The sequence below is a fragment of the Saccopteryx leptura genome, chromosome 11, assembly GCF_036850995.1.
Source record: "Saccopteryx leptura isolate mSacLep1 chromosome 11, mSacLep1_pri_phased_curated, whole genome shotgun sequence".
NCBI classification, from domain to species: Eukaryota; Metazoa; Chordata; class Mammalia; order Chiroptera; family Emballonuridae; genus Saccopteryx; species Saccopteryx leptura.
The window spans coordinates 62,649,195-62,674,095 of record NC_089513.1 but is presented as its reverse complement, the minus strand read 5'-3'; the positions used below and the strand labels follow the sequence as shown (position 1 = coordinate 62,674,095).

General features: G+C 45.4%; 1 protein-coding gene, 1 long non-coding RNA gene and 1 other non-coding gene across 7 annotated transcripts in view; 1 reads left to right on the top strand and 2 right to left on the bottom strand.

Moving 5' to 3' along the window:
- Window positions 1-8,268: 8,268 nt before the first annotated feature.
- Window positions 8,269-9,260, bottom strand: LOC136383345 (uncharacterized). Its single transcript, XR_010747398.1, has 3 exons — window positions 8,865-9,260; window positions 8,694-8,778; window positions 8,269-8,410 (listed from the first exon to the last, which is right to left on the bottom strand). It is a non-coding gene; the product is annotated as an uncharacterized lncRNA (long non-coding RNA).
- A 127-nt stretch (window positions 9,261-9,387) lies between these two features.
- The window catches only part of PODXL2 (podocalyxin like 2), a 43,886-nt gene continuing 28,372 nt past the window's right edge, over window positions 9,388-24,901 (top strand). For all 5 annotated transcript variants that reach the window (XM_066353164.1, XM_066353163.1, XM_066353161.1 and 2 more), the window contains exons 1-2: window positions 9,388-9,503; window positions 17,489-17,767. In XM_066353164.1, coding sequence (XP_066209261.1) covers window positions 9,434-9,503; window positions 17,489-17,767 — 349 coding nt within the window. In that variant the 5' untranslated portion in view covers window positions 9,388-9,433. The remainder of the gene's footprint in view (window positions 9,504-17,488; window positions 17,768-24,901) is intronic.
- On the bottom strand, window positions 21,724-21,830 carry LOC136383617 (U6 spliceosomal RNA). Its single transcript, XR_010747442.1, has one exon. It is a non-coding gene; the product is annotated as a U6 spliceosomal RNA (small nuclear RNA).

Sequence of the window (24,901 nt, the reverse complement as noted above, 5' to 3'; positions counted from 1 at the left end):
CCCCTCTCCTTCCTCTCTGTCTCTCTCTTCCCCTCCAGCAGCCAAGGCTCCATTGGAGCAAAGATGGCCCGGGCGCTGGGGATGGCTCCATGGCCTCTGCCTCAGGCGCTAGAATGGCTTTGTTCGCAACAGAGCAATGCCTCAGATGGGCAGAGCATCACCCCCTGGTGGGCATGCCAGGTGGATCCTGGTCGGGCGCATGCGGGAGTCTGTCTGACTGCCTCCCCGTTTCCAACTTCAGAAAAATACCAAAAATAAAATAAAATAAAATAAAATAAAAATAGAGCAGGATGGTATCAAAAAGAGGACTTCATCCACCTCCCCCAAAACACGCAATGGAAGGTAATCAAGGGCTTACACGATTTCTGTCACTTTGGGAGACAGAATCTAACCTGGATCTGTATGCACCTCTTTACCAGCAAGGTGTTACAAAAACTATCAAACAAATAATCCCAAACAGCCTTCTCTGCACTCTAAAGGATCCTCACGGCTCAAGACCACCCCCTCCATTGGTAGACCTAGTACAGAATACGAAAACCATATCTGGGGGAAGAGTGGCAATGAGATTTTACCATAGATGTCCTCTTGTCAGAGACCTAAATATTTATTAGTTCTAATAGACACCCGTACAGGATGGGTCAAGGCATTCCTACTAAAACAGAACGGGCATCAGAAGACAAAATATTAATGGAAGAACTAATCCCTCCATTTGGATTCCTTTGGTCTTGACAAAGTGAAATAGTCCTCAATTTATTTCACAAGTAACTCAAAATGTTAATAAGGTCGTAGGCATCCTATGGCATCTTCACTAGGTCTGGAGGCCTCAGTCATCAGGGAAAGTCCAGAGAGCAAACCAGACCCTGAAAACAATATTGGCTACATTATAACAGCAAACTCACCAGAACTGGCACTTAATGCCGCCCGTTGCTCTACTAAGAATGAGAGTAAGCCCGGCTCCTTGTTAGGTCTAAGTCTACCTGAAGCTTTCCGTGGAAGGCCTTTTCTTCACACAACCTCCTATCTGATGAGAAGCTCAAGCATACCATTAGATATATCACTTCTTTCTTTTTTTTTTTTAAGTATTTATTTTACAGAGAGAAGGGGAGGAGGGAGAAGTATTAACTCATAGTTGTTTCACTTTAGTTGTTCATTGATTGCTTGTCATATGTGCCTCAACTGGACAAGTCCAGGGTTTCAAACTGGTGACCTCAGCATTCCAGGTCAACGCTTTACCACTGTGCCCCCACAGGCCAGGCTAGATATATCACTTCTTTAGCAAACTTCCAAAAGGCCATTCAAGAAATTAGAGTAGCCTGACCAGGCGGTGGCGAAGTGAATGGAGCGTCAGACTGGGATGCGGAGGACCCAGGTTCGAGACCCCAAAGTCGCCAGCTTGAGCGCAGGCTCATCTGGTTTGAGCAAAAAGCTCACCAGCTTTGGACCCAAGGTCGCTGGCTCGAGCAAGGAGTTACTCGGTCTGCTGAAGGCCCGCGGTCAAGGCACATATGAGAAAGCAATCAATGAACAACTAAGGTGTCGCAATTAAAAACTAATGATTGATGCTTCTCATCTCTCTCCATTCTTGTCTGTCTGTCCCTGTCTATCCCTCTCTCTGACTCTGTCCCTGTAAAAAAAAAAAAAAAAAAAAAAAAAAAGAAATTGGAGTAAATACACTTCCTTTAACCACCACAACCCCTTTGAATGAACCTGGAACCCAGGTTCTATTTATTTATTTAGTTTTTAAATTTTTTAATTTATTTATTCATTTTTAGAGAGAGGAGAGAGAGAGGAGCAGAAAGCATCAACTCCCATATATCCCTTGACCAGGTAAGCCCAGGGTTTTGAACCAACAACCTCATCATTCCAGGTTGACGCTTTATCCACTGCGCCACCACAGGTCAGGCCTGGATCCCAGGTTTTAATAAAAACCTGAAAGGAAGGGTCTCCACCTTCCCAACTCAGCCCTAGTTACAAAGTCATCCTCTCTTCTCCCATAGCAATTAAAGTTCCAGGAGTGATCAGTTGGAGTCATCATTTTAGAATGAAGCCTTATCATCTAACTAAACAAGGAACAGCCAAATCAAGAGACAATAACTGGACCTGTGAACCCACAGAAGACCTACTCTTTAAAAATACCAGATAAGTAGCTATTGATAATGAGGCCTTAAAATTGACTTTGTTCTGGGTTGTTACTATTCTTTAGCTTCTCTTTATAATACTAGACCTATGCACGAGGACTTGCTTGCTCCATTCTGGATGGAATTGTTTCTTTTGTAAACCTTAACCATTTAATCCAAACCAAAGGACTCCTAACCAAAATCTTTACCCTTTCCCTATTGCTCTATCTCAAACCAATATTCCTAATTCATACTTCTCCTCTTATTAAGCCCCTACAGGCTGCAGTTAACTTACTAGACAATACTACTTAAAACCACTCTTACTGAGCATGCTTATATGCTTTAGGCTGGTCCAAAGAGGCATAGCCGGCTTCACTGCAGCTCTGGGCCCAAACACCAGGGTTCATGTACTTTTCAACTCTTTCCAGATACCAGGGTTTATAGCTATCAACTGCTCAAAAGCATCTCACTCACCTTATGGTGGAGCCCATCTATATTGGGGTCATACTCAAAACTGAAGCCCCTTGCCTGACCTGTGGTGGCGCAGTGGATAAAGCATTGACCTGGAATGCTGAGGTCGCCGGTTCAAAACCCTGGGCCTGCCTGGTCAAGGCACATATGGGAGTTGATGCTTCCTGCTCCTCCCCCCTTTCTCTCTCTCTCTCTCTCCTCTAAAATGAATAAATAAAAAAAATAAAAAAAATAAAAAAAACTGAAGCCCCCCTCTGTCTCCATTCCTCCAGATTTGACCAGGGGCACACTGTAGGATCTTTGAGTAATACATCCTACAACTTCACTATTGAAATACATCTTGACAACCAAACTCTTTCTCCCTTATCAGACCCCCCTTTGAGCTTCTCCATCCTCACTCCTTCACCAAACAACTATTCTTCAAAGGCAAGACTGCACAGGAGGATTCTGTCATGGGAGACCCCTAAATTGTCACCATCTATCTTCAATGGCCAAATCCTTTCAGGGAAGTGTAGGAACAGACCATTGCTCCTGCATTTATAATACAGACTTCCCAGGGACACGCTTCTATTGGCACCACCTGACACATGTTTTGGAAGGACAAAATCCACAACAGTTCCCACAATAACACCCCCTTTTTCAGCCCCTTAACTGCAGCAGCTTTCGCTGGTACTTATTTCTGGAAATTTGCCTCTAGGAGAACCTACCTTTGGGGGCATTCAATATAAGGAATCCCAATCTGATAAAAATCATATGTCAGAATGCCTTTCTCCAAAGAAAGGATTATATAGTATTATCTGTGGAGACTCTGCTTATCAATACCTACCCACTAATAGGACAGGACTTTCCACCTTAGGATATGTTTTACCTACTATATCTGTTGCCAAAGCTGCAGCTCCTATACCAATCCTCTTAAGCACCTCTTGCAAAATCTAAGAAGGAGGAGGGCTGCTGATTCCCATTCTAGTAGGAATCAGCATCTCGGCTGGAGTAGCAGCTGCCGCCACCAGGACCACAGGAGCCGTGTCAACAAAAAACATCTATGTCAATCTCTCTTCTGAGATAGCTCAGCTTAACACCGGATTGCAGCCTCTCTCTCCACCTTCCAGACTCAAATGAACTCCTTGGTGGTGGTCATTCTCCAAAACAGATGGTGTCTAGATGTGTTAGCTGCTGCCCAAGGAGGTATCTGTGCCATGCTTCAAGAGGAATGCTGTTTTGGGGTCAACCAAACAGGCCAAGTCCAGGACCATATCTGGCACTTTTTAGATAAGGCCAGGTAGCTACAGGCCCAGGCCAAACAAGGGTGGAGTTCCTGGTCCAGCATCTGGTCATGGAGCTCTTGCTTCTTCTGATTCTACTCAGACCCTGTATTCTTAATGCCCTTGTTCATTTTGTATCTTCCAGGCTAGAAACAAATGGTCGCCCAACCAGGATATTTAAGCATACCTCTCAGCCACCTAGATCAGGCTGCTGACCAATTCCACGCAGAACCCTAACCCTTACCTGCCCAGACAGGGAACAAGTGAAGCCATCCCAGAACCAGCTCTATGTCTTCACTCAGCAGGAAGTAGATACAGAAGACTGACAGTCGACCTTCAACAGCCCAAAAGCATTTGGATGGTATCACTTGAGGGGGAAATGTAAGGGAAAATACATATCTACTAGGAAAGAAAGAGGGGAAGGGAAATAAAAAGGGTTTATTTCACCCACTAAATGAGAAACTCAGCAGTTCCGAGACCCATCAAAATAAAATAACCAGAGGTCCCAACAGTTATAAGAAAAACCACAACAATTCAAAGGGGGAAATCTTGAGACCCTGTGTGCTGATTCCAATATCAGGGAAACTTACAGTTAAAAAATATATAACCCTTAAAACCCTCAACAGCCTGACCAGGTGGTGGCGCAGTGGATAGTGTTGGACTGGGATGTGGAGGACCCAGGTTCGAGACCCCGACGTCACCAGCTTGAACACAGGCTCATCTGGTTTGAGCAAGGCTCACAGCTTGAGCCCAAGGTCGCTGGCTCAAGCAAGGGGTCACTCGGTCTGCTGTTGCCCCCTGGGGCAAGGCACATATGGGAAATCAATCAATGAAAAACTAAGGAGCCGCAATGAAAAATTGATGCTTCTCATCTCTCTCCCTTCCTGTCTGTCCCTATCTGTCCCTCTCTCTCTGTCTCTGCCAAAACAAACAAACAAACAAACAAAAACCCTGAACAGCTTAGAATAGCTGAGTTGTGTGCTTGTGGTTTGTGCCAAGTGTATTCCTCTAATAAACTGCCTACTTTGCTTGAACGCTGCACCCTGTCTCTGTCTCACCTGAATGCTTTCTTGCAAGCGTGACAAGAACCAAGGATAGGGAAGCCCCCTTGGTCTCAGGTCTTCTCTGGTGGCAGTTCTATGAATTAAGTAAGAATATCTTTATCTAAAAGTTCTAATTTATGTACTGCTTTTCATTATGTTGTTAGATTAGTCGCTTTTCCCTTGTTCCACTCATTTATAATAGAAGGGTTTACTACTTTGTATGAATGAACCAAAAATTCAGTAATGTACAGTGTGTCCGCAAAGTCATGGTGCACTTTTGACCGGTCACAGGAAAGCAACAAAAGATGATAGAAATGTGAAATCTGCACCAAATAAAAGGAAAACTCTCCTAGTTTCTGTAGGATGATGTGGCAGCATGTGCGCATGCGCAGATGATGACGTAACACCGTGTATACAGTGGAACAGCCCACAGCCATGCCAGTCAAGATGTGGACGGTACAGAGGAAAGTTTAGTGTGTTCTGTGGCTCGCTAAATTCAAATCCGTGACCAAAGTGCAACGTGAATATCGGCACGTTTATAACGAAGCGCCACCACATAGGAATAACATTACTCGGTGGGATAAGCAGTTGAAGGAAACTGACAGTTTGGTGGAGAAACCCCATTCTGGTAGGCCATCAGTCAGTGACGAGTCTGTAGAGGCTATACGGGATAGCTACCTAAGGAGTCCTAAAAAATCTGTGTGTGAGCCCACATCGAACTGCACTGAATAGGTATGAAACTGGAAGGGTTTTCCTTTTATTTGGTGCAGATTTCACATTTCTATTGTGGTCTTTTGTTGCTTTCCTGTGACTGGTCAAAAGTGTACCATGACTTTACGGACACACTGTATTTAGATAGTAAGTCATCTATCTTTTGAACCTTGTCTTCTGCCCAATCCTAACCATGAAATAATCGTCTCTGAAATTTCATATGGCAAGTACTATCATTACTGAGCTACATTTTGCTCATGATTTCTCTTCGAGTATGACCCATTTCCACTTTCCCATGCCTCTACCCCAACTCCTATTTCTCCTGAGTATCAAGTCCTGGAAGAGTCCTTTGAGATCCTCCAATGTCTAGTAATAGAGGGGAGAAAATAGCATTTGAAAGAAATTCAATCTAATAATTTATTTTAAAGAAGTGTTTTCTGAATGTACTATCAATATATACAAAGTAAAATTCCAAAAAATTATGACTGCTAGAGATATTCAAATTGCAGTAATTTAGAAAGGGTTGGGACTTTTCTCTGCTCCTCAGAAAGGTTGAGCTCCTGTCTAACTCAGGAATTAACTATATGCTTTTCTTTTTTTCTTTTTTTTTGTATTTTTCTGAAGCTGGAAACGGGGAGAGACAGTCAGACAGACTCCCGCATGTGCCCGACCGGGATCAACCTGGCACACCCACCAGGGGTGACGCTCTGCCCACCAGGGGGCGATGCTCTGCCCCTCCGGGGGGTCGCTCTGCCACGACCAGAGCCACTCTAGCGCCTGGGGCAGAGGCCAAGGAGCCATCCCCAGTGCCCGGGCCATCTTTGCTCCAATGGAGCCTCGGCTGCGGGAGGGGAAGAGAGAGACAGAGAGGAAGGAGGTGGGGGGTGGAGAAGCAAATGGGCGCTTCTCCTATGTGCCCTGGCCAGGAATCGAACCCGGGTCCCCCGCATGCCAGGCCAACGCTCTACTGCTGAGCCAACCGGCCAGGGCCTATATGCTTTTCTTTCTGCCTGTAATGTTCTCTCCCTAACCCAGCCTCCTTCCAGTGCCAGCCTCAGTGTGTCTTAAGGAAGGCAAGTGTGAGACTTCTGTCCTATACTGTCTCATTGCCCCTTCTACTTCTTGAGAGACCTCACTACAGTTGTAACCATGCGACCAGATGTGTGGTGTTGATATTTCTCTGTCTTCTTCACTAGATTAAACTATGAGGATGAGGGTGTAACCAGTGGTGGGATTCAAATAATTAAACAGCCAATTCTCTGCCCTAATGACCGTTTTAAGAATAAAAAAAGATAGACCAAAAGGTAGTTTATTATTTCATGTCTTTAATACTTAAATAAGGACAAAAGAGGTACACAAAACTAGATTATGTTACAAGAAAACGTTTTAAAACATTAATGAAAAAATATTAATATCTGACAAAAAACAATAAAACTATTATTTATAAGATATTTCCAATGACAGCTTGTCACCCTCTGGTTGTTTGGCACTTTTTCTTTTTATGTTATATGTTTGTTTATTGAAGTAAGGAGCATGAGGAAATTAAAATATAGTATTTCATCAAACATATAATGAGTTTTATCAAATGAATAAATATTATTGATACAAGCATAGTTCCATCAATTTTTTTCACCTATGGACAGAATGAACATTACTACAGGAACTTAAAATATGCGATTGCACAGATGAACATTAAAAAAGAGTAAGGAAGCCCTGGCCGGTTGGCTCAGTGGTAGAGTGTCGGCCTGGCGTGCAGGAGTCCCGGGTTCGATTCCCGGCCAGGACACACAGGAGAAGTGCCCATCTGCTTCTCCACCCCCCCTCCTTCCTCTCTGTCTCTCTCTTCCCTCCTGCAGCCGAGGCTCCATTGGAGCAAAGTTGGCCTGGGCACTGAGGATGGCTCCATGGCCTCTGCCTCAGGTGCTAGAATGGCTCTGGTTGCAACAGAGCGATGCTCCAAATGGGCAGAGCATCGTCCCCTGGTGGGCATGCTGGGTGGATCCCGGTCGGGTGCATGCGGGAGTCTGTCTGACTGCCTCCCCGTTTCCAACTTCAGAAAGAAAAAAAAAAGAGTAAGGAATGTAAATTTGTGATTTCCACATTGGGCAGCTGCCCTGGTGCCCACCTTAGAGAGAACCCTCATTACAAATGCCATTTTAAAAACCAGTTAAACTGATGGGTATGCAACAGAATCAAATGTCAAAATAACCTGGAGATGTTTTCTCTAAACCTATGTACTCTGACTGATCAATGTCACCCCATTAAAATTAATTAAAAAAACAACAACCCCAAAACAAAAAAAAAAATCAGTTAAACTCATCAAAAAATTAGGTATTGGTTTTGCCAAACTGGCTGAATCCCACTACCGGGTGTACCTGTTTTGTTCACCACAGTGGTGCTTGGCACATGAATGAACTTTAGTTACCACGGGACAAAACACTTAAAAGGTAAGAAACATTGCAGAGAGGATCTCTCTAAGGAGCAGCCATGCCTTTCCCCACCCCTCCAGGTTAGGCACAGTATGTTTGACTGTCTCTTCCTCCTAAGCTCCAAGGGGCTCTTCTTCTGCCTCTGTAACTTGTTTCCTGAGCCCCTTTCTTCTATGGCTCACTTCTTATACCTCTATGACTTTCTAAATAAACTTCCTTTTATACTTACAAAAATTAGGGGGTCAGGGAATGTGCAGATACTCCAGTACTTTCCGCCTTTTGTATAGTGCATTTTCATCAATGAAATAAGTTGGTTTTGCATCTCATTTGCATAATACAACGACTTCCTTTAACTTGTGGTTTGCTCCTCTTTTGTTCTTGTTTAATAAAAAACAATAGAATGCTTTTTAAAAATTGCTTCATATTCATTTTGAAATATTCCCTAATTTTTGTGAGCAGTATAGTTCCAAAATAAAGGAAAAGAAAGGAAAGGAAAGGAAAGAGAAAGAGAAAGGAAAGGGAAAGGGAAAGAGAAAGGAAAATAAAGTAGAAAAGGAAGAGAAGGAAGAGAGGGAGGGAGGGAGGGAGGGAGGGAGGAAGGAAGGAAGAAAGGAAGGAAAGAAGGAAGGTAGGTTGGGAGGGAGGGAGGGGAACACGTACCTAATAACCCAAAACAGGCTTTTAACAGATGAGGCAACTGGGACCCGGAGGTGCGAAGAGGTTCAGTCAAGGTCTCAGAGCCAATCTGAAATAAGGATGTGCACCAGACTGGCTTCAAGTCGATTCTTGGCTCCCTCCTGGCCCAGAGCCTTCGCCCTGTCCGTCTCTTACCTTGGCCTTCATGGCTCGCCTGCTCAAGTGCCCCTGAGAAGCCTTCCTGACACCACTGCTGGAGCTGCTGTTCTACCTCGTGATGTACAACTGGCGACACTTCACATCGTCACTCGTTAGCGTCACTCCCCTATCCTCTGATCCATCTCATTTGATGACGGATCTACCTGCCTCCTGCGTGCGCAGGAAATGTTCCCGGGAGACGGGTGACTCGGGGCGGGAGCTCACCTTGGTCGCTGCGGCCAGACAGGCGACCGCGGGTACTCCGAGGTGCGAGGCGCGAGGCCTCAAATAACAAGTTCTGTGATTGCGGCTCCGCCCCCTCCAGGCCTCCACGGCGCTGAATGGCTGACCAGGCACAAGGGACGAGGCGGAGGGGTGGCCACCCGTGCACCCTCCTCGTCTCCGCGGGGGCGCGCCCGCGGCACGCGACCGGGAGGGGCCGAGAGTGAGTGACGGCCGCGTGGTCCAATGGGACGGGCGCGCGCCGCCGCCGCCGCCGCCAGCGCGGCCCCTGACGCAGGCTGAGGCGCCGCGCCGCTGCGGCTGCGGGCGGCGACGGCTGTACCATGGGCCGGCGGCTGCGGGCTGTCCCGCTGCAGCCGCTGCTGCGGCCGCTCCTCCTGCTGCTGGCAGGCGGTGAGTGCGCGCCGGCGTCGGCGCTGGGCGGGCGGGCGGGCGGGCGGCCGCGGTGCTGGACAGCTCCCGGCCCGCAACAAAGGACTGGCGTGGGCGGGAGCGCGGTCCGGCTGGGCTGCGGCGCGGTCCTTCCGCCGCACGCGCGCTCGCAGGGAGTGGGGGGCGTGAGGCGGCCGAGCGTCTCTGCAGTGGGAGCGGGTCCATGCGCGAGCGCCACACGCGCGCACACACGCACACATTGTCACGAGCGAGCCGGGCGCCCGAGCACGCTCCCTGCGGCGCTGGACGAGGGCGCTGGGGCTGGCGGGGCCCGGCCACGAGGAGGGCGCACGGGCCCGTGGGCCTCTGCGACAGCCTCGCGGGAGCGGGAGCGGGGTGCGACAGTGAGCTGGGGGGCGAGTGCCCGCGGCTGCGAGGGGAGGCTGCCCGACGGCCCCTGCCCAGCTGCTGCGCCCGGGGCGCGCGTCTGCGTGTGTGGTGTTACTGAACGGAGGAGGGGTGTGTCGTGAATGGATGTCCTCGGCTGTGTTGGGCTACTTACTTTATTAAAAAAGACACATGGCAGCCCCCGAAGGTCTGTTTGTGACAGTGACACTGCTGGATAGCTCCGGCGCAGCGGACCGCAGGGATGAGAGAGACCCCCTGAGACGGTTCTCCATTCAGCAGCTACTCAAGGACACTGGGACGCATGTGGGTAATGATAGGCTGGGGGTGCGGGGCAGGAGTGAAATGGAGGTGCTTGTGAGAAAGCGACAAAGCCTGAGGACAGCTTCTGGGTGGCAGGCATAGGATTTAGGTGTGTGCAGCGGGGGTTTGGGGGGACAAGGTATGTGACAGCCCGTGAGACAGGCCGCCACCACAAATGGGGGAGGGAGAAGGGCCGTCTGCAAGGTGGGTCAGATCAGGACGTGACTGACAGTATTGGAGAGAGGTGTCGCGAGTGCATATTGGGGCGCCACTGGTAACTGGTGTTGGTGGAGAGGAGTACTGGAGTGAGTGTTCATGCTCCTGTGTCAGATCACCTGGGCTGACCCCACTTCCAGTGGGCACGTGGGTATTGTGCATGGATATGTAGCAGTGTGCACAGGACACTGGCTAATACCCACTTCCCATGCAGTTAACCCACAGCGACAGGAGCACAGTGTGTGATGTGTATGAATGGAGCAGAGACTCGTGAAGGGCCTCTTCCTTAGGGAAGGCGTGGCCTTCGCTCGATGGGGTCAGTGAGATGGGCCATTGCCATGGGCCATAGTGACAGAATCCCAAGAAAACATGTCTGGGAGGGCAAAGGGGCCTCTCTTGAGCATGTCCCAGGAAGGCGCAGTGCAGCAGGGGTACTTTTTCCCCACTGTCCATCAGGGATAGGTAAGGACCTAAGTGGTACACAGAAAAAAATGTCCAGTGTTTCTCTCAGACACTCACACACACCTACTTTGCATACCTTAAACCAGGGGTCCGCAAACTTTTTACACAGGGGGCCAGTTCACTGTCCCTCAGACCATTGGAGGGCTGGACTATAAAAAAAACTATGAACAAATCCCTAAGCACACTGCACGTATCTTATTTTAATGTAAAAAACAAAACGGGAACAAATACAATATTTAAAATAAAGAACAAGTAAATTTAAATCAACAAACTGACCAATATTTCAATGGGAACTATGCTTCTCTCACTGACCACCAATGAAAGAGGTGCCCCTTCCAGAAGTGCGGTGGGGTCTGGATAAATGGCCTCAGGGGGCCGCATGCGGCCTGCGGGCCATAGTTTGGGGACTCCTGCCTTAAACCTTCTTTGACAAAGGTGAGATTCAACAAATAAAATATTGATTAGTTTACTATTTTATATTTTGACAGTCACACCAGAACTGGCCAGCAAAGTGTGTCAGGACCCATGCCCAGTTGTAACTGCCTGCACCCTTACATGGCTAGCTACTGGTTGCTGTGGGCAGCTTTTCTCCCTTCTGTTTTTTCTCCCCCTCCTCTGCCCCATACACACTTCTCATGACACACATTGTTACCCCTCCTATGGATGACATGTGCGTGTCTAGCAGTATGTCTTTTTCTTACACATCTTTGTGTGGAAACCCTATAAAAACCCTAGAGCATTGTTTCTCTGACACATACAGAGTATGAGTATGTGTGTGTGTGTGGGGTGACAGTGCTAGACAATCTCTATTGTAGCTGACACCCAAGGGTGGGGGAGGGGGGCTGGCTGTGTCATACATACTGCTGGGGAGCTCCGTGTTTGTGTCTGGCAAGGGCTTAGAGAGAGCTGGACTTCAGAGCTGCTGAGTAGGGGGGACAGTGGGATAGAGCTGATGGTGGAAATCAGAAAAGGATGTTTGGGTCAGGAGCAGACATCAGGGGAGATAAAGCATGGGATTGCTAAAGCCTATTGTCTTCACCTCCCAAGATGTAAGCCTGCTTCATGTGCCTCTTTTTCTGAGTAGATTGGGTCAGATTTTCAATTATTTAAGACTGCTCCCAGAATCTTTTCATGTCCCTCCTTTTTTCCACCTTTTCTCTGTTGGCAGTAATGAAGTAATAAAAAATTGTAGGTGTTAGAGAAAAAAAAATCAATTACAAAGAGTGTAATTCTGACATTTTAAATTAGGTAGGGTCTCAATTAAGGCAGATTAGTTAAGTGCAAAAGTAATTATATGTAGAATTGTTAGGTCTCAATTACTATTTTGAGGTCCAGTTTGAAAATAAGTAACCTCTTGTAATTACCTAAATATTCATTTTCCAGGCTTTTGAAAATTTCAAGGTCTATAAAAAGAAGAAATAATTATGGGAAAAATAACTTCAAGAACATGAAACTGTTTAGTAGAAAAAAGAATGAAAAGCCACACTCCTTTTTTACAAGCAGCTTCTCAGCAAGGTTATCAAAATCTCTGTTAATTCCTACCCTGCTGCCCAGACAGGAAGACAAGGAAGAGGAGGGAGAAGAGGTAGAGAAAGACTGTGGCTTCTCCACTTGACAGATAATAGTGAGAGGTTCAGAGAATGGAGGAATCGTCAAGTCATGGACATGGTAGGGAATAGACCAGTGAATTCCTCAGACCACAGACCTCTGCAGAAAAAGTTTCATTGACTATAAAGTATTTTATCCCCAGAGATGAGAGATCAATAGGACTGCTGGGCAGACTTTCCTCAGGAGGACAGACACAGCTTTCTCAAGATCCAGGTTGTCCTGGAGAGCCTGGACTTCTGTGCCACCATACCACAGTGCAGGTCTGAGGGAGACGCTTAGGTGTTGAAGAGGCAATGTCTGTTTGATCCTCCAGTGGTTTTGTAGAGGGTAAAATTCCAAGAATTAAGAAAATCAGTTTGCACTTTTCTAAAAAAGCGGAAGTAATGTCTATCCCAACATACTTGCTAGAGACTGGTATACGGATGTCCATAAAGATCTTCACTTCATGGTCTTCTCAAAAACTGGCTGCTCAAGTGCCCTTGGAACCTGTAAAATGCTTGTTATTTAATTATTGCAAACACTTCTCATCTGTTGACTTTTTTCTTTCTGGACTGAATGAGTTATTCCATGTTAGCTTCTCATATTTGGCTCCTCTGCAGAGCAGAGCTATTATGTCAACTGATAAAACTTAGAAATGACCAAACAACGGCCATTTTCTCAGGGCAGAGGCTGTCTCATGCTCACCTTTGTATGCCCGAGAGGGCCTGGTATAGTGAGTGACATGAAAAGAGCTCAGGAGTGACCATATTCTTCTGTGTGACTGAAAGTCTCACTACAAACTTGACCTCCAGTAAGACACGACATCCATCTAAAACCAGATTTTGATTCGAATTGGCATATGATTCTGGTTAACTTTTTTTGTGTATGTGTGTGTGACAGATACAGAGAGAGGCACAGACAGATAGGGACAGACAGAAAGGCAAAGAGATGAGAAGCATCAATTCTTTGTTGTGGCTCCTTAGTCTCCTTTGTTGTTCATTGATTGCTTTCTCATATGTACCTTGACAGGGGGAGCATGCTCAAGCTGGATGAGCCCGTGCTCAGGCCACCGACCTCGGGGTTTCAAACCTGGGTCCTCCGCGTCCCAGTCCGACGCTCTCTACCCTGGACCACCACCTGGTCAGGCCTGGTTAACTTTTTAAAATGAGAAAATAACTACTGAGTGCAGTTTATAGATGACATATTTCCAAACATAGGGTCCGCACAGAAGTGGAAGTGAAAGGGATTCTTGGTGAAAATATAGAAAGCCACTTCACTGACCTGAGGTCTTTTGCAAGAGGAGAGATTCCTGCACTCTGAGCCACTCACTGTATCTTTTGGATTTGCGTGAGCACCCTAAGCAGAGTGCTAAAAGGAAAAGGATGTCTTTCAGTCTTTACTTCTGGCCTTTTTCCTTGCTCCTGAAGTGTTTAGCTACCTTGGGTGTTCTCTTCCTTTATGTATATTTTGGCAGAAGGATACCCCGCCCGGCAAGTACTAGCTTTCCGGTCTTTCTTTGTGGAGCATTTGTAAGACCTTTTGGTAGAGAGAAACAGCTAGTTACAGCTCTTCTATTAACTTGTTATTTGACCTTCATTCATGAGGCCTCAGTTATTTCATTGTGAAACAAAAGGGTTATTTATTCATTTATTCCTTCATTTATTCAAACATGTTTTGAGCCTCTCTTATATTTCAGAGACTGTTGAGGCACTGGAATGACAAAGTTAAACCGGACACGGGACACACTGACCTCACAGGCTCTCTATTCGGTAAAGGAGTCTATTACGGTTCCGTGAGAAAAGCAGTTTGTTCAGAAGGCTGTGATAACAGGAGTGGTACCTCGCTTAGATTAGAAGTGGTCAGAGAACACTTCTCAGAAGCTGAGCTGCTAGTAGGAGAAAGAGTTAGGCAGGCCGATAGAGGTAACCAGCTTCTGGTAAAAGGCTTTTGGGCCCTCGAATGTTGTTCCATGTTTCCACTCATTAGTCCTAGTCTTTTTCTCTGAAGATGCATAGAATATTTATTATCCACATCAACATCTTAAAAACTATATATTTGAGCCCTGGCCAGATAGCTCGGTTGGTTGGAGTTGGTTGGAGCATCATCCTGAAGTGCAGGGGTGGCCGGTTCGATCCCCAGACAGGGTACATACCAGACAGATGTTCCTCTCTCTCTCTCTTGCTCTCTTCTTTCCTCTCTCTAAAATCAAAAAAATAAAACATTTCAAAATAAATAAATAAAACCTAAAAAATATTTGAGCCTGACCGGATGGTGGTGCAGTGGATAGAGTGTCAAGCTGGGACACTGAGGACCCAGGTTCGAGACCTCAAGGTTGCTGGCTTTAATGCATGCTCTTATGGCTTGAGCGCGGGGTCGCCGGCTTGAGCGTTGGATCATAGATATGACCCCATGGTCTCTGGCTTGAGCCCAAAGGTCGCTAACCTGAGCCAAGGTCACTCACTTGAACCAGGTGTCACTGGCTCAGCTGGAGCACCCCTCCCCCAGTCAGGGCACATAGAAGAAAGCAATCAATGAACAATTAAAGTGCTGCAACCACAAGTTGATGTTCTTATCTCTCTCCCTTCCTGTCTGTCCTTGTCTGTTTTTCTTTCTCTCTCATTAAAACATATATGTATGTATATTTGAAGATGCTAAGCATTGTTTCTCTCAAATTTCTCTTTTTCTGGCTATGAATATCCCAATTCTCTATTCTTTATATAGGATAATAACACATTTGTGGAATACATCTACTCTTTGTAGCACAGTTTGTACACTACATGGAGCTCACATTATTTGACGCCCCTGCCTCTGTGAGGACTGGAGGAATTGCTGTTCTTGCTTTATTGTATGAGGAAACTGAAGCTGCTGACAGTAAAGTAGCTACTCAGTCATTCAGCTGGGGAAGCCAGAGTGCAAGCCTGGTTTCTTGGTGACAAGTTCTCTCTGCCAGAACATCCCTCTGTGTCTGATTTCAAGACCTGTTTATCCTCCCCTACATAATTTTTACTTTTTCAAGTCCCTTTCACCCTACCCCAGAATGCTGCCCTTTACAACTCATTGTTATTCGTGGACCTGTGTTGTCTAACTGTGTATAGCATGCACAGACTCCGTCATATTCAGGATGCTCACTCTAGTTCTGATAGAACAGAATTCATTTCTGAGTCTGGAATGACCTGTTTTCTTCTGTGGCCACTCACCATGCTGGCATGAGCCAAGCTTATGGTTTACTATTTCATTTTTTTTTTAATTTTTTTAAGACTTTATTCATTTTAGAAAGGAGAGAAAGAGAGAGAGAGAGAGAGAGAGAGAGAGAGAGAGAGAGAGAAAGGAGGAGCAGGAAGCATTAACTCCCATATGTGCCTTGACCAGGGAAGCCCATGGTTTTGAACCGGTGACCTCAGCATTCCAGGTCGACGCTTTATCCACTGCGCCACCGCAGGTCAGGCGGTTTACTATTTCATAAGGTAGTTGTAAAGATTCAAATGGAGATAGTGCTTGGCCCTGGCCAGTTGGTTCAGTGGTAGAGCGTTGGCCTGGCATGTGGATGTCCCAGATTCAATTCCAGTAAGGGCACATAGGAGAAGCTACCATATGTTTCTCCACCCCTCCCCTCTCCCTTCTCTCTTTCTGTCTCTCTTTTCTCCATGGCTTGGTTGGAGCAAGTTGGCCCCAGGTGCTGAGGATGGTTCCATGGCCTCGCCTCAGGCATAAAATAGCTTGGTAGCCCAGCAACAGAGCAATGTCCCCAGATGGGCAGAGCATCGCCCGATAGGGGGCTTGCTGGGTGGGTCCTGGTTGGGGCGCATGCAGGATAGCACATGACATCAATAATATTAGCTTTTATTTTATTATTAACATCACTAAAGATTTCCATGAACTGCTGTCAAGTTAGGTCACAGTGTACAACAGGGGCAGAGCAGGAAATAACTCCTGAAATTCCCTCTTTCATACATCAGTGAATGTTAATCATAGAAAAGAAAATTTAGAGGTCATTTCATCCACTTTCCTCATTTTTTGGATGAGACTGAGAGACCTAGAAGTTTTAAGCAACTTTCTGGAAGACAAATAGCAAGTCGGTAATATTTGTGTAATTAAGTTAATGCCATAATTAAGTTGTGAAATTGGCAAATATGGTTGTATTCCTAGTAGTGAATGAGAAAGCTAGGAAAAGATGCCCCTTAATTTTTGTTTATTTTGTAACAAAGATACCCTTTAAATGATTGTTTCTTTGTTTACTTATTTATTTAATAAAATAGAAGAGAGGGATTCAAGATTCTAAACAAACATGTTATTATTAACACTGGATGAGTTTGACCTGTGCCCTCAGTTGGTCTTTTAAAGACTATGTTCAGGATTCCATATTGCTGAAATACAAATCATATTCTTAATGCAGTTTTGGAAAATTTTCAACCTGAGATAGCAACAGTGGCCACACAAGTTCCTTAAAAGCTGGGACCCTTTCTCAGCTGTATTTGTGCCCCCAGCACCTAACACAGATGTGGCAAAGGATGAGTGTTCGGTCTATGAGCAAGCTGATGCCCAACAGATCCTGAGTCAGTCAATTTCCTTACTCTCTCTTGCCCATCTCCCTCTGTCTCTCTTTTGTCCCAGCCACTGGGAGGGCTAAGCGTTTGCCTCTTTTGAAATGAGACTAGCGCCCTGGCTGGGTGGTTCAGTGGATAGAGTGTCAACTTGGTGCACCAGAGGTCTTGAGTTCGTCAGCACACGTATGAGAGGCAGTCAGTGAGTACACACTAAATGGAACAATGAAGGGAAATAACAAGTTGATACTTCTCTCTCTCTTTTCCTTTCTCTCTCTCTCTCTCTGTCCTTCCTCTCTTTCTCTCTCAAATCAGTGGGGGAAAAGTGAAATGAGAATGGCATCTCAGGATGCCACGGCAGCCCCTTGGTGTGAGGCCTGTCCCCCAAAGCCCTGCCCCCTCTTCAGGTTCTGTGTTGTGGAGATATGTCTTAACCCCCAGCAGCCCGTCCTCCTGGCCCCTCATAACGATCCGGCTTTTGTGTTTGTGCAGGAGTGTCCTTGGGCGTGTATGCAGCTGGGTCTGATGAATCTGGCCCAGAGGGCCTCACCTCCACCTCTCTGCTGGACCTCCTGTTACCCACTGGCCTGGAGCCGCTGGACGCAGAGGAGCCCAGTGAGGCCATGGGCCTGGGAGCTGGCCTGGGAGCCCCCGGGTCCGGCTTCCCCAGCGATGAGAGTGAGGAGTCCCGCATTCTGCAGCCACCGCAGTACTTCTGGGAAGAGGAAGAAGACCTGAATGACTCTAGTCTGGACCTGGGACCCACTACAGGTAGCTCTTCTTCCCTGAGAGTATGTGCTGATTGCAGCTGGGTATGAGGCAGTCGGCAGAATACCAAAGGACCGTTTCCTTGCTTGAATCACATTTCTTTTCTCTCCCCACCAGCTTTTCCTGTGAATCAAAGCCAAGTCTCTGGGATTTCTCTTTAATATTCACTGCTGTTTAGTGAGCCTGTATTCTCTGCTCATGATATTGTGTCCATTTTACACACGAGAAAACTGAAGTTTAGCAAGGTTAAAAGCATGCTTATGGTCATACAACTGTTTATATGTTCAGTCATGATTCAAGCTGTCTTCCTAGTGTCTGAGATTTGTTTGTTTTTCTATACTGTGCTGTATTGTTTCTGTTGAAGTTTCCCAGAGGTCCGCACATCCCATGTACCCCCCAAGTCTCTCTGGCCCCATGAATGTGTTCTGACTGCCCTGCCCTCACTCAGTCGTGGACCAGAGCTGGTTTCTGGACTTAGAGCTGATAAACACGTGGGGTCTGAGCTCAGCAGAAATGCATGTGCCATGCTGATTGCAGATGCAGCAGAGCTTCCATGGTTCTAGCTACAGAAGCTGTGCACATGTCCTCGGCCAGCAGGGGCCTACTGTTCAATGTCAGACTGTCAGATTGTGTGTATGTGTGCATGCAGTGGGGATGAGATATTACATAATTTAACCCTAATTTTTCTTTTTAAAATGTATATTTTGGATTTATGTTCTCTAATTACAAAAATAGTATATGAAACTTGTAGAAAATATAAAAAACACAAAAACAGTATAAATATAAAATCCTGCTATAATCTCACAATGTAAAAAGTAATTACTACTAATAGTTTGGGGTACATCCTTCTAGTCACATTTATAAGGAAAATTGGAATCATAGAGGACATAATGTCTTCACTTAAAATATTTCATAAATGAATTTCCACATCATTAATATTCTTTTATACCATGATTTTTAATGATTACATAGTATTTCATAATGTGACTCATCACATGTGTGAAACCAGTTCCCTATTGTTGAATATTTAGGTTGTTTTCAGTTTTAATGCTGCTATAAATATCCTTATGTTTTTGTACTTTTCTCATTTCCTTAGATGAATTTTTAAAACGAAATTCCTGGGTCTAAAGGTGTGTCCTTCAGCATCCAACCAGAAACTTAAGACACAATCAAACTGAAATAATCCAAAGAGGGTTTGTTTATGGAGCAGTGAATTTACGAAGTTCTGGGCAATCCAAGGCCAATGGGAACAGAGCTGTCACCGCCCTGCACCCAAGGGACAAAGGCAGGGGAGGGTGAGAGGAATCTGCAAGGACAGACAGTGGTGGGGAGTCAGTGGCCAGACAGAGAAGGAGCCAGGAGAAGACTCAACTCCCTCCTCCCGTCTCCTGCCAGGAACTCCATATTCTCCCTCCCCCTCTTCTGCCCAGGAGTTAGGTGGGGAAGAAAGTATGGCCTATTGATGTAATCCACCAGGTGAGGCTTCTGGGGGAGGGCAGGGTAGAGGAGAGTGGACACTGGATCTGAAGGGATGGCGCATGTCCAACACGACGGATGGGAATCTCTCCACAGGCTTGTGTTAAACACTTCCCAGTCCTCTCCAGGAAGGTGGCTCCAGTTTGTATACCCACCAGGGATGTAATGAATGCCAGGTGTTTTTTTTTTTGCTTCTTTTGTTTTTTCTTTTGGTGCCGTGACTCGGATCCGAACCCAGGTTGCTGCGGGCACAACGAATGCCAGTTTTTTGAAGCCTTCCCACCACTGAATTTTGTCATGTAGGAATTTTTGTCAATTTGATAGGCAACATTATAATGACCTTTTATTACTAATAATTTTGGGTTTTTTGTGACAGAGACAGAGAGAGGGACAGATAGGGACAGACAGACAAGAAAGGAGAAAGATGAGAAGCATCAATTCTTCATTGCAACATCTTAGTTGTTCAGTGATTGCTTTCTCATATGTGCCTTGGCCGGGGGGCTACAGCAGACCAAGTGACCCCCTTGCTCAAGCCAGCGACCTTGGACTCAAGCTGGTGTGCTTTGCTCAAACCAGATCAGCCCGCGCTCAAGCCAATGATCTCTAGGTTTCGAACTGGGGTTCTCCGTGTCCCAGTCGGACGCTCTATCCACTGTGCCACCGCCTGGTCAGGCAATTACTAGTAATTTTTAATTTACATATGTATATATATTCACACACATGTATATTATATATACATATACACACACACACTATATGTTCTCTCTCTATATGAGATACATAAATAATCTCTCCAAATATGGTTCTCCTATTTGATTTGAAACTTAGTGTAATTAGGAGAATAGGTTTTGGAGACAGGCAAATTCCATGGTGACAGTACTACCTTTGAACTGCTTGTGATTTTGGGCAGGTAACAATCTAAGCCTCAGTTTTATCATCTAGGAAATGGGGATAATAGTAGTATCATATTAAGTGTAATAATATATTTAAAGCACTTGGCACATTGTAAGTACTCTGTAGATTATTATTACTTTTCATTTTTTTCTGCTAGGCTTTTATTTATTATCATTGCACACACTTACATAGAAAACGGATACTAACCATTTCTTTGACATCTGTAGAAAACATTTTTCTGGCTTATCAATTACCTTTGTTTTCATGATAGTACTTTTTGATACATGTAAATTTAATTTTTATAAGCTTAAAACAATAATTTCTTTTGAAATGTTTTTATGTTTTTCTTTGCTTTATGTTTAGAAAAAAGCCTCTTCCTCCCTGAGATATATGCACCTTTATTTCCTCAATTCTTTTTGAGCCTGATTTTTTATATTTTATCCTAACTGTAATTAATTTTGGTGTGTGGTATAAGATAGGGATCTATTTCATTCCTGCAGCAGTATTCATGGATAAATCTATCCTCTCATCATTGAAAAGAAATGCCGCTTTTATCTTGTATCAGGTGAGTATACGTGCTTGGTCTTTTCTGGAGGTTTTCATTGTTCAGACTACTGAGATTCTAGTCTACGACGAGCAGTCACCCAGAGAACCTGGTTGAGAAAGTAACAGTTATGCCCCTAGACCAGTGCACAACCTTTTTTGGGCCACGGATCGGTTTAATGTCAGAAAATATTTTCACGGACCGGTCTTTAGTGTGGGACGGATAAATGTATCACGTGACCGAGACAAGCGTCAAGAGTGAGTCTTAGACGGATGTAACAGAGGGAATCTGGTCATTTTTTAAAAATAAAACATCGTTAAGACTTAAATATAAACAAAACGGAAATAATGTAAGTTATTTATTCTTTCTCTGCAGACCGGTACCAAATGGCCCACGGACCAGTACCGGTCTGCGGCCCGGGGGCTGGGGACCACTGCGCTAGACCTTCTTTGGGTTCACAGCAGGAAGGCCCTGGTTTTGATGAACTCAGATCTGCTTCACACACACACACCCTTTACGCTTCCCCTTCTCTTTCTCTCATGATACAGAGAAGATTGGCATGGCCCTTTTGTGTCATTTCTTATCCCATTGGCTTCTCTAGGTATCATTATAGTAAAAATACCTCACAGTCATTGAACACAAGCCATGTGGTGGGCACTTTGCGTGCGTTCGCTCTCCTGCTCACACCAGACCCACTCCACAACCACCAGCTCTACAACACGGGTCTGTGTTCATATCTCTCCTGTACATACCTGAAGGATTGTGGGGTGGGGGCACAAGTGCCTTCCAAGGGGACTAGGCAAGAGGTAGAGCCGGTGGAGGAAGGAGAGCTGCTTTTGTCCAGGCTCCCTCTGTGCTCATCTCTTGATTGGTTTGCTTGCCCAGAGCAAGAGATTTGCCTAAGGTCACACACAGCTTGCGTGCAGCAGAGCCAGGTCTAGAACCGGTGTCTTTTGAGCAGTGATCCCTGTGGACCTGGGCTCTTGCCGGGAGAGGACGTTGATGGTACATGTTAGGAAACCAGTACATTTTTTGTAATTGAAAAGAAAATATGGAATGCTTCGTGAATTTGCATGACATCCTTGTGCAAGGGCCATGCTAATCTTCTCTGTATCGTTCCAATTTTTGTATATATTCTGCTGAAGCAAGCACGGAACCCAGTGTTGTTACTCTCCATCTCATTTCTAGTTTGTTGGGCCTAGAACAACTAGAGTTGGTGCCTTCCTTCTTCTGTAGCAGTGATCCTCAGGTGGTCTAAATGGCAAAAACAGCTGGTGGAGTTTCTGCTTGACTGATGATGAATGGTGTGACCTTCAGTGGGTTCCTTTTCTAATCTCTTCATCTGTAAGTGAGACCATGGGAATGATGGATTGAAGTCTTTTCCAGCTTTAAAATATGATTCTCTGACATTTCAGTTGAAAAGAGTAGTCTTAACAGAGTAGGGAAAAAGAAATGTAAGATAAATTTACTACTCTGCCATTTAGCAACAAGCCAACAGAAAGCTGGATCACTTAATTCATGCAGAATTGTTAATGATTAAGAATATTTCACCTGACCGGGCGGTGGCACAGTGGATAGAGCGTCGGACTGGGATGCGGAAGGACCCAGGTTCGAGACCCCAAGGTCGCTAGCGTGGGCTCATCTGGCTTGAGCAAAAAGCTCACCAGCTTGGACCCAAGGTCGCTGGCTCGAGCAAGGGGTTACTCGGTCTGCTGAAGGCCCACAGTCAAGGCACATATGAGAAAGCAATCAATGAACAACTAAGGTGTTGCAATGAAAAACTGATGATTGATGCTTCTCATCTCTCTCCATTCCTGTCTGTCTGTCCCTGTCTATCCCTCTCTCTGACTCTCTCTCTGTCCCTGAAAAAAAAAAAAATGAAAAGAAAAGAGCCTGGGAATACGGTGCTGTAGGCTACCAGTGTCACTTCAATAAATCCAATTTAAAAAGAAAGAAAAGAGATAACTCTTTGGGATAAGCAAGTTCTAGAAACCCTACTCAGACGATCTCACAGGTATTTGCTGGCTCAGTAACTGCAGCGCTCCAAGCAGGTGGGGTCTGGTAGAACCTGACTCAGAGCCCTCTCGCTCTCCTGTGCTTCGCATCTCTCACTGGCTTTCTTCTTAGGCAGGCTGTTCCCGCGTGGTGGCTTCCAGAGCGCCCGGGACCTGCAGCTTCATTGTTCTTCTATGTAGCAACCCCAGCAAGAGAGAACTCTTCTTCCCCATCGCTTCTGGAAAAGTCTCAGAGGGGAGACTCAGTAGTTTGGTCTGGGTCATGAGGCCATCTTCAAACCAATCCTAAGGCTGTGTGTGGGGACAGAGTTCTCTTGCTGGCCTAGAGTGGGTCTTGAGTCCCCTTGAAGCCAGAGGGAGGGTAGGGACCCCTACTGCTGGACCAAGGTGAGAGGAGGAATGTCTTCTAAAGCAGAATTTTGGTGCCATTAACAGGAAGAGGAGAATGAAGTGATGGTTGAGCATAAACCACATTGCACTAGTAAGAATATTCATCAAGTGTTTATATGTTATAAATTATTTTCACATAATTTTTGCTTACCTGACAACACAACCTGATGAAATTTATAAAAGCAGGCATGATTAGTATCATTATTTTACAGATGAGGACACTGGTTTAGAGAGGTTTAAAAACAGCACTAGATTATCCAGGTAATAAGTGGTCGAGTTTAATCTGAACTCTGAGATTTCTATTTCAGGATCTGCTGCTCCTTCTTTATATGAGATCGTTCATGAGGCTAATTACTATTGCCTGTAATGAATTTTATAGAAACCAGATCATCAAAGCATCTGTCTGCTAGGACCTGGACATAGTTTTCATACAGTGAATCCTTGTTAAGGTTGCATGTGCTATAGGACAGCTTGACTTTTGGGTCACTGCCCCTATTTTCAGGCATGTTTTACTAAAGAGGAGGACCAACTGACAGAAGCACACCATAAAAAAGCTGTATTTTTGTTTTACACTAGTAATAAATATCATATGAAAATCAGAATAGGCAAACAAGTTAAAAGAAAATAATAACCCCCTGACCAGGTGATGGCGCAGTGGATAGAGTGTTGGACTGGGACACAAAGGACTTAGATTCAAGGCCCTGAGGTCCCCAGCTTCAGTGCAGGCCCATCTGACTTGAGCGTGGGGTGCTGGCTTGAGCCTGGGATCATAGACATGACCTCATGGTCACTGTCTTGAGCCCAAAGGTCACTGGCTTGAGCCCAAGGTCGCTGGATTGAGCAAGGGGTCACTCGCTCTGCTGTTGGCCCCCAACCCCCCGGGTCAAGGCACATATGAGAAAGCAATCAGTGAAATAGCTAAGGAGCTGCAACGAAGAATTGCTGCTTTCCCATCTCTCCCCCTTCCTGTCTGTCTGTCCCTCCCTCTCTGTCCTCTGTCTCTCTCTCTCAAAAAAAAAAAAAACCCACAAAAAACCCACACAAACATTTACAAGCCTATCACCCAGAGTTAAGAAATGTTACCATGTTGGTAAATATCTTTCTGAATGTTTTCCCATATGGGAAATACAGAAATATGATTTTACCCCCCAAAATGGAATTATCTTGTACAGATCTTGCTTTTTCACTTACCATCACCCTTCCAACCCAGCAAGCCCAGCTGTCCAACCTCGTCTGTAAGGCTGAGCTAACATCTCTAGTGTGCAGGCTTCCAGTACTGCCTGTGCCTGCTGTGTGAGAGCTGGAGGATTTCCAGCTTTGTCCTGTGAACTGGGCCATGATGGACATTCTGGAAACCAGGTTGTTCTGAACATTCTTAATTGTTTCCTTCGGGTGCACTTCCAGAAGTGAAATTGTGGCTGCAGCATATTTGTTTTTACAGCCTTTCACTCATATTGTATCCTCTTCCAAAGTATGGCCTGCTTTCTGTTAGCAGTGACTTAAGTACTTGTTTTCTGCACTGATTCAATAATGGCTATTGTCTTTAAAATATCTAGCTATCTATATCTATAGATATGAATATATAATCAAGTTGGTAAGCCAAAAAATGTATCATGTTTAATTTACATTTCTTTCATGACTACTCAGGTACCATTAAAAAGTAGTTTTTAATTATACTGAAAGCTTCTTCCCTTTTGTAAGCTTGCTTGCTTGCACTCTGCGTGGTTAGTGTGTGAGCACGTGGCAGAGCCATGTGTGTGTAGCCTACGTAAGGCCACAGGTGCTTTCCCTCAGGGTGGATCACTTTCCTGCCACCAT